We start from the raw sequence: 10502 nt of genomic DNA on the forward strand, positions 1-10502 counted from the left end.
GCTGAAGAGTTTACATTTGACTCTTATATTTGCTTATTTGGGGTTATAGTTATTTTATGATGTATTATTTATCATACTTATCTATGCTATGACTTCTGAGCAATAAATGCCACTCCCTTTTGCCAAGAAGACAACACTCTGTGTCTGTGCTGGAGGCAAGTATCACTCACATAATAGCAATAAACTGAGATTAGTAGGTAGCAACAGGAAGGAATGATTGACAAAGCTGGATGGAAAATAACTGTCTCTGAATCTGTTACGAGCGCTTGATTCATCGTTGCTCAATGATGCCACTTCATCAGATTAGACGTAGTTCCTTCCAGAGAATCACTTTATATCTACTGGCAGCATACATAACAACCACACTGCAAGAGAAACCACTTCTTCAATCTGTGTAACAGTCACTTTTATAAATAAAACATGCATTTATGCATGTATGAATAAAACAACAAATTCAGTCAAGTAAAAGCAATTAAAATATCTTTATTGTTAAAACATTATCAATAATCTTTAAAATAGTTAAACATACTTTCTAAGTAAAAGTAGCTGTACAACAGATACTTTGTAAAACCCTGTCTAACTTAATGAAGCTCCAGGCTTCCTAAGTGCTATAGAACCATTAGTAGTGCTAAAGTCAGCAAAAATCACAATCAGAACACATTTTACTTCCATAATGTGACATATTTGAGTGAAAATGATATTTAGTTATTCAAAAACAATACAATGAACCACAGGACTTATTTTGTCTGTCAGGAACTGATGTGATAAGTGTTTTGTATTTGAATGCATTCAAGCTTTTTGGAAAGTCAATTCAGAAGTGGAGCGATGATTTTTGTGATGAGAGATTTGCAAATGCAAATATTATTTTCCCCGGACTAATGTGCACTGATGAATAGCTCACATGAAGAGCACTCAGTGTGAATTATGAAAGTAAAGAGATTTGATTCCATTTTGACTTCAAACATTCAAATCACTCACAATCTCACAATAAAAATAATTCCGAACCAATCACAGCAGTTTAGTACTGAACCTAAAACAGAGTGCATTATTTTCAGTCAGGTGCACAATAACTGTTCACTATATACACTACAGGCCAAAAGTTTAGAATAATTAAGTTATATGTATAAAATAAATGCTGTTTTTTTAACTTTACATTTATAAAAGAATCATAAAAAATAAAATGTATCTCGGTTTCCACACAAACATGAACTGTTTTCAAAATGTTTCTTGAGCATCAAATCAGCATATTAGAATGATTCCTGAAGGATCATGTGACACTGAAGACTGGAGTAATGATGCTGAAAATTCAGCTTTGACTCACAGGAATACATTTTAAAATATATTAAAATAGAAAATAGTTATTTTAAATTGCAATAATGTTTCACAATTATTACTGTATTTTTAATGAAATAAATGCAGCACTACTGAGCAGAAGGGACTTTTTTGAAAACAAAAAAACATAATAATTCCAGTCTTTTGACCGATAGTGCACTTGTACAAAACTCTTTGCAGCTTGTTTCATTCTCCATGCATTTGTTTCCTCATCACAGTGCTCTGTCATTGGTGTATGAAGGATTTCCGAGGCCCTCGGCGTCTCCCATCCTGCCTTTCCGACACGTCTTTCGTCTCCACAGTACAACGGCGAGCGCTGAGAGCAGCAGCAGGAATCCGACGCTCCCCGCGATGATCCCTGTGCTCACAGCCACCTGGTCGGGTTGCGGCGACTCATATCGTGCACACGACTTCTCGCTGAGTCCCGCTTGATTCCCGGCTGCCACGCACACCATCTCCCCGACTTTCAGTCCGGGTACGGCACCGTTTCTTAAATATTCTCCGAAAACCAGCTGCTTGTTTCCATCTTTCAGTGTGACCTCATAATGGGTGATAGTGGAGCGAGGAGCGCACCAGTGCACAAAGACTTCCCCAGATCCGTCCAGCTTCACCTCCCGGAGCTCCGGAGCCTCGGGTCTCTCCTCAGGCCCCGTCAGCCCAGGACAGAGGCAGCCCATCTTGGCTGAAATCTTGTTGCAAGGGGTCGTTTGAACCGCACAGGGGTCATAATCACAAGGTCGACGGATTACACGAGAGGTCGTGACCCCTGGAGACTGGGGCGCGTGCGTCATCTTTGAACTTTCTTCATCGTAGTCGTCCTCGACTTCAATAATGCGAACACGTGTGAGAGGAGGCTGATGCAGTGAAGGACTGACAGATGTGGCACAGACGAGCTCCATCACACAGAGGAGGAGGAGGAGGAGGAGGAGGAGGGACATGACCTGTGACACCAGCAACATCTTGATCCTGAAACAGATAAAGTTACAGTTAAAGTTCATTTTTAGCAGCTCCATTCAGAACATAAATAAACCGGACATAAGAACAAATTAAAGAACATAAGATCAAATTTGACCCTGTTAAGTACATAATAAAAGCTCCTGCTCTTCTGAACAATTCATTGTTGTGTGTCATTGCAATAACAAAAATCTATATAAAAAATTAAATGACTTTTCAGCTCCCTATCCCTATCAATTCTATTATATTCTTTTTCATAAGAATATGAAATGAATTGAAGAAAAAGAAAAAACTCTGGTCGCAGTTGTGCTGTATGTCGACGCACAAACCACGAGGCAATTGGTGCCGACTTATAGGATGTTTTTAATGAAATACTCAAACATACGTAAATAAAATATTATTTTATCAACGTTATTTTATTTTCATTGTGATGCTATTATAGTTTTTTTGTTATTATCTTGAATAAGTTTTTATTTTAGTTTAGTTAAAGCTTTAGTTATTTTCTTGTGTTTTTTTTCATATCTATATATGTCTGTAGAGTGTTTTTAAATTTGTTGTTTTGGTTTTAGTTTTAGTTATTTTGGAACATCAAGTTAAACCAAATGAAAATTAGAAATGTTGCTTTGGCAAGCAGCCTAACTGAAATATATATATTTTTAAATGTTTTATTTCAGTAAAAAATGTTTTTATTTCAGTATGACAATTTTTTATGGTTATAGTTTAAGTTAACAATAATAACCCTGTGACTAACATCATTTCATGTTCACCTTAAACTGTTTCCATCCGTCTTTCAACAGTCTTTCTCTGTGAGCAAACAAACAGCCTGAATGATCCTTCTGGAGAGAATGAAAGTCAAACTAAACATGAGAATGTATTTTTAACACAGGACACACACTGGGCTCCACTTACACACATCGCAGTGGAATGAACCTCAAGGCAGCGCCTGACAGTTACCGCGGGAACCCGACTAAAGCCAGAAAGTGAAAGAGAAGTCCTGGTCCCTGATTGATGCCAGCTTGCTGAAAATTCACATCCAATAAAGATACACACTTGGATCAACAACAACCAAAAAGTTACTGCTGCTAGGAGATACTAAGTGATCAGACTAACAATTTCTACCTGGTGTAACAAAATAGAAACCGAAACACTGAAGGAAGAACCCAGGCCTATGTATAAACCAGAAGATACTTCATAGAGACTGACTCTAATGACTAATCAATTCTCTAGCAATGGCATAACAACACGCTTAACAGCTCATAACATCTTAACATCGCCCAGACAATAATGCATGGGCAAAAACAGTGTAGATATAGTTATAGTTGTTGCCAGAGATAACTAAAACTAAAACCATAAAAACAAATTTTTTTGTGACTTGAAATAAAATAAATAATTATTAACTCTAATATAAAGTATAAAAATATAAAGATGAAAAAATACCTGGAAATACATTTGCTTTTAGTCCAGCTACTTGTCAAAGCAGCATTTCTGATTTTCATTTAGCTTAACTTAACACACACACACACACAAAAAACGTGAAGCAATTTTCACTTTGAATTTGATAGTACATTTTATAAAGGTTCACTTTTTTTAAGGATGTTTTTAAAGAAATACAAAAATATACAGAAATAAAACGTTATTTTATCAGTGTTATTTTATTTTAATTGAGCTACTATTATAGTTTTTTGTTGTTATTTTGAAGTATTTTATTTTAGTTAAAGTCTTAGTAATTTTCTTGGCTTTTAATTTTTATTAGATTTATCAATATTTGTTTTGTTTAAATATTTGTTTAAATATGTCTATAAAGTATTTATTATTTTGGTTTTAGTTTTAGTTATTTTAGTACAAGTTAAACCAAATGAAAATGGGAAATTCGCTCCCCTCCGCGAGACGGAACGCTGTGATCATCGGAGACTCCATCGTCCGGCACGTCCGTGCTACGTTAGATGAAGGTAAAGTGCACACTCAGTTTCCCTGAAAGACTTCCCCAGATCCGTCCAGCTTCACCTCCCGGAGCTCCGGAGCCTCGGGTCTCTCCTCAGGCCCCGTCAGCCCAGGACAGAGGCAGCCCATCTTGGCTGAAATCTTGTTGCAAGGGGTCGTTTGAACCGCACAGGGGTCATAATCACAAGGTCGACGGATTACACGAGAGGTCGTGACCCCTGGAGACTGGGGCGCGTGCGTCATCTTTGAACTTTCTTCATCGTAGTCGTCCTCGACTTCAATAATGCGAACACGTGTGAGAGGAGGCTGATGCAGTGAAGGACTGACAGATGTGGCACAGACGAGCTCCATCACACAGAGGAGGAGGAGGAGGAGGAGGAGGAGGGACATGACCTGTGACACCAGCAACATCTTGATCCTGAAACAGATAAAGTTACAGTTAAAGTTCATTTTTAGCAGCTCCATTCAGAACATAAATAAACCGGACATAAGAACAAATTAAAGAACATAAGATCAAATTTGACCCTGTTAAGTACATAATAAAAGCTCCTGCTCTTCTGAACAATTCATTGTTGTGTGTCATTGCAATAACAAAAATCTATATAAAAAATTAAATGACTTTTCAGCTCCCTATCCCTATCAATTCTATTATATTCTTTTTCATAAGAATATGAAATGAATTGAAGAAAAAGAAAAAACTCTGGTCGCAGTTGTGCTGTATGTCGACGCACAAACCACGAGGCAATTGGTGCCGACTTATAGGATGTTTTTAATGAAATACTCAAACATACGTAAATAAAATATTATTTTATCAACGTTATTTTATTTTCATTGTGATGCTATTATAGTTTTTTTGTTATTATCTTGAATAAGTTTTTATTTTAGTTTAGTTAAAGCTTTAGTTATTTTCTTGTGTTTTTTTTCATATCTATATATGTCTGTAGAGTGTTTTTAAATTTGTTGTTTTGGTTTTAGTTTTAGTTATTTTGGAACATCAAGTTAAACCAAATGAAAATTAGAAATGTTGCTTTGGCAAGCAGCCTAACTGAAATATATATATTTTTAAATGTTTTATTTCAGTAAAAAATGTTTTTATTTCAGTATGACAATTTTTTATGGTTATAGTTTAAGTTAACAATAATAACCCTGTGACTAACATCATTTCATGTTCACCTTAAACTGTTTCCATCCGTCTTTCAACAGTCTTTCTCTGTGAGCAAACAAACAGCCTGAATGATCCTTCTGGAGAGAATGAAAGTCAAACTAAACATGAGAATGTATTTTTAACACAGGACACACACTGGGCTCCACTTACACACATCGCAGTGGAATGAACCTCAAGGCAGCGCCTGACAGTTACCGCGGGAACCCGACTAAAGCCAGAAAGTGAAAGAGAAGTCCTGGTCCCTGATTGATGCCAGCTTGCTGAAAATTCACATCCAATAAAGATACACACTTGGATCAACAACAACCAAAAAGTTACTGCTGCTAGGAGATACTAAGTGATCAGACTAACAATTTCTACCTGGTGTAACAAAATAGAAACCGAAACACTGAAGGAAGAACCCAGGCCTATGTATAAACCAGAAGATACTTCATAGAGACTGACTCTAATGACTAATCAATTCTCTAGCAATGGCATAACAACACGCTTAACAGCTCATAACATCTTAACATCGCCCAGACAATAATGCATGGGCAAAAACAGTGTAGATATAGTTATAGTTGTTGCCAGAGATAACTAAAACTAAAACCATAAAAACAAATTTTTTTGTGACTTGAAATAAAATAAATAATTATTAACTCTAATATAAAGTATAAAAATATAAAGATGAAAAAATACCTGGAAATACATTTGCTTTTAGTCCAGCTACTTGTCAAAGCAGCATTTCTGATTTTCATTTAGCTTAACTTAACACACACACACACACAAAAAACGTGAAGCAATTTTCACTTTGAATTTGATAGTACATTTTATAAAGGTTCACTTTTTTTAAGGATGTTTTTAAAGAAATACAAAAATATACAGAAATAAAACGTTATTTTATCAGTGTTATTTTATTTTAATTGAGCTACTATTATAGTGTTTTGTTGTTATTTTGAAGTATTTTATTTTAGTTAAAGTCTTAGTAATTTTCTTGGCTTTTAATTTTTATTAGATTTATCAATATTTGTTTTGTTTAAATATTTGTTTAAATATGTCTATAAAGTATTTATTATTTTGGTTTTAGTTTTAGTTATTTTAGTACAAGTTAAACCAAATGAAAATGGGAAATTCGCTCCCCTCCGCGAGACGGAACGCTGTGATCATCGGAGACTCCATCGTCCGGCACGTCCGTGCTACGTTAGATGAAGGTAAAGTGCACACTCAGTTTCCCTGGTGCTGGTGTTCTCGAGGTTTCTGCGCAGATACCCGCGATCCTGAAGGGAGCCCGTGTCAGGACCGCTTCCCACGTATCGACGAGGACACGAAAGGTTCAGTAGACTTTTTGCTTTAAGCATTGCCAAGTTACGAAACATGATACCTGTTTCTGATGCAGAAAAGCTAGTTCATGCATTCATGACCTCTAAACTGGACTACTGTAATGCACTGCTAGGTGGTTGTCCTGCATCTTCAATAAACAAGCTACAGGTAGTCCAAAATGCAGCGGCTAGAGTCCTTACTAGGTCAAGAAAATATGATCATATTACCCCAATTTTACAGTCTCTGCACTGGCTACCTATTAAGTTCCGTATCAGTTACAAAATATTACAAAATATTATTACAAAGTCCACTAAAGGAGGTAGAGCTTTTTCGCATTTGGCTCCCAAACTCTGGAATGGCCAAATGCCAACCCCTCAGAGGACCTCAGAGGATGCCAACCGTGAAACAACATACAGAACTACCACAATTTGCTATAAGTTTGATTGCATCATATAATAATTGCTGTTAATAGTGTTCATCGTCTGTTTGATTACGTCTTTAACTGATTTTTCCATACATTTCTGCCATATGTACATTAACTGACAGTCACCACTGATAAGCTACCACTAAATATTGTAGAAACTTAATTTGCTGCAAAGTTGCTTTGCAACGATTTGTATCGTGAAAAGCGCTATACAAATAAACTTGAATTGAATTGAATTTTTTTTAAATATTATATTTTATTTAATTTCAGGTACCACTTATTTTATTTAAAGTAATATTTTTTATAGTTGTAGATTTAGTTAATGATTATAACCTTCAACTGTTTCCAACCCAGAAAATGGAAAATGCAAAAATAAAAAATAAATGAATTCAAAATAGCATCTAAAAATAACTAAAAACTTAAACTAATAATAAAAATTATAAAACACTACACTGAATTAAAATATTATATATATATTATCATATAATTTAAATTAAAATAAAAAAGAATAATACAAAAATAAAAACGAATTAAAAAATATATAGAAAAAATTAAAATACTCAATGGCACTTAAAGAACATTAAAAGTATATAAAAAATTATTCAATTAATTACATAAAATAATTATTTTTAAAAAGATTTAAAAGGTAAACTGATTATTTCAAAAATATTTATTTAGAATGATCCATTATTCCAAGATTTATCAAAGTTTGACAGTATAGTCACAATATCTAGCTGCTGTAGTGTTTGGGTGGTTCCCATTCCACACTATTAGTCCACTATTACAGTTCCTATTATACTGATCATCATGGCAACATGTAGCCTCAGCGTCAGTAAAACTGTAGTAAAAATGCTCAGCGTACCTGTTTGACAGCAGTCTGAATGGTTTCTGCTCACGTCTTGAATGAGATCTTCTCTCCAGCAGACTTCTGGTTTATTTTCTCTCAGTCTAATGCATTCTTCCCCTTCATCTTCCCTTTTTTCTTTCCACTAAAGCCCCTCCCTCTGTACACCCCCTCACCCGTCTGCCGGCCTTCTACCATCCTGCCTCACTCTTTTTGGCTTGCAACATTTCTTGCCGTGCTGATTTTCTCTCCAGGACTCTCTTCGGCACTCAATGCTATCCCCCTCCCCATGTCCCTCTCTCGGCTCCTTTCAAGTGTGTTTGTGAGTCCCGCTGAGATTTGTGCTGCTCTGCATGTTAATTTCTCCAGCAGGAGCAACAGGAGACATGCTGGAACTCATCTGGGTGTCCCATACTCTGCGTGTATGTGCAGGCGTGTCAGGGTTATTATAAAATTAAAAACATAAAAAAATGTGAACTTCATGAAATTAAATAAGATCAAATATATTTAAATGTAGAATATTTTTAAAACATAATTTTATCTCTGAATTCTACCAAATTACTAACAGTATCTAAATATCAAAGCAGCTACAATGTTATTTTAGTAGGCTACTATTTATATACTATTACAGTATTTTATTCATATTTGAATGAGCTTCTGTTTTTAGAATTTCAGTTTTCATTTGAACTTTAGTTTAAGTTTTTGTAATTTTGTTTACTTCTGTTTTTCCCCCAATTTTTTTCAACTTTTTATTTTATTTTAGCTATTGTTGTCAAGTCAACATTCCTCATTTTTGTTTAGTTTAACATGGTGTATCTATGTAACTAATATTCATAAAAATATACAAACATTAAAAAACGAATAAAAATGAGTTATTTAAATTTAAAGTGGAATTATCTCAAATTAAAGTGGAAACAGAAACTAAAACAAAATTTAGCTCAAAATGTTAACAGAAACTATAAAAGTGATACTAAAATAAAACTTTTGCGTTCATTGAGTTTTCATATTCAATATATTTTCATATTTAAGTTGTTAATCACTGAAATCTTTATCTTTAATTGAGCTAAGAATTAATGTCTGCTTCCAAAACGAACTTTCACACTGTAATAATTCATTTTCAAAGTTGTAAATAAAACAGATCACTTTTTACAAGAAAATACTATTTTCTTAGACTTCTTTCTACTTCAAATGTTCACGTTCTTTGCCGTTAACTATTTCTGAAATTTACTAGCAATTTTTGAGTGAATTGTTTATACATTTTTTTACATATACAGTGTTTATATATACAATTCCAAAACGAACTTTTACAATGTAGAATAATGATTTTTTTTTCATTGAAAACTTTCAGTGAAACTGTTTTAAAGTAAATTCTGTCTTTTTTTCTTCAATTTTTCTGTGTTTAAATATGCAGAATGGAAAATGAGATTTGCAACAGATGAAACATTTTCAGAAAGTCAGAAAGATCTTTATTGCCAAGTATGTTTACATACACAAGGAATTTGACTTAGCGACAGGAGCTTTCAGTGCAGAAGAAAGTATGAACTTATGAACGTATGAAGTATGAATGAAAAATAGTTTCATTTCAATAATGAAAATTTTCAGTGAATAATGACTGATTGACTATTTTCATGGTGTTATTTTTAATGGACATGGTCATTATGATCCGTCACGATGTGGCAAAGAGCTGCGCAAAGATTCTTCAATAATTCTCATTTTGTGCTTCATGGAAAAATAACATAATACTGGTTTGGAAAAACATGAGAGTAAATAAACTAACTGAAACAATGTTCTTTTTGGTCGAACTGCCTTTAAAAAGCCCTGTTTATTACAAAAGCTGCGATGTACAAAGTCTCAGCTCATTATTTGCTCCACTTCACATTCCTCTCCTCTATAATTGTATATGTCCAGTAGAGCATGAGCCATGACAGAGAGAGAGAGCGAACTAGACGGCTGATATTCATTTCTATTGACCCCCATCATTGTGCTTTCCAGGCCGAGGGGAAGAGGAAACCCATCCTTATATGGTCACGCTGGTGAGGGGTTTCATTACCATTTAAGAGCCACATAACTTTTTACAGTGCTTTTACAGTGAGGTTGTGGATGCAGTCACGCTGGACATGAGAATGAGATTGTTGGTTCTCGTTCAGGCCCACATCTTGACTCAGAAACATCTCATAGACAATGACATGAGTCACAATATCACGGTGAAAAAATCTGTGTCAGGCATGTATGGTCATGTCTGTGTGTGTGATCAGGAAGACAAAACATATTCAATGTCTGAACATTGACAATCCTGTTTTTGCTCACTATATAGGGGAGGTCGGGGCTAATTCTCTCTGTTATCACTACAGGTGGGTTTATTTTTGAAAGTCAAATTCTACACAGACACAAACCTTAAAGCTTTGACTACAAACAAGCTATTTTCACCATATTGCTCAGGAAAAAAAAGATGAAGTTCATTGAACACACACTGACATTTTGTCACAAGTCTGGTACAATGGGAACCACCACTGAACAACCTTAAGCAATAAAATAATTACAAA

General features: G+C 34.7%; 1 protein-coding gene across 1 annotated transcript; it reads right to left on the bottom strand.

Moving 5' to 3' along the window:
- Positions 1-1450: 1450 nt before the first annotated feature.
- LOC107552341 (LRRN4 C-terminal-like protein) lies at positions 1451-2534 on the bottom strand. Its single transcript, XM_016234200.1, has one exon. The coding sequence runs from the start codon at positions 2343-2345 to the stop codon at positions 1545-1547; it is 801 nt and encodes a 266-aa protein (XP_016089686.1). The 5' UTR covers positions 2346-2534; the 3' UTR covers positions 1451-1544.
- Between the last annotated feature and the right edge of the window lie 7968 nt (positions 2535-10502).

This window comes from Sinocyclocheilus grahami, unplaced genomic scaffold (genome assembly GCF_001515645.1).
Source record: "Sinocyclocheilus grahami isolate Dianchi unplaced genomic scaffold, SAMN03320097.WGS_v1.1 scaffold447.1, whole genome shotgun sequence".
NCBI lineage: Eukaryota > Metazoa > Chordata > Actinopteri > Cypriniformes > Cyprinidae > Sinocyclocheilus > Sinocyclocheilus grahami.

Excerpts from the sequence above, each read along its gene's own strand:
- LOC107552341 (XM_016234200.1), bottom strand. The coding sequence starts at position 2,345 with ATGGAGCTGCTAAAAATGAACTTTAACTGTAACTTTATCTGTTTCAGG.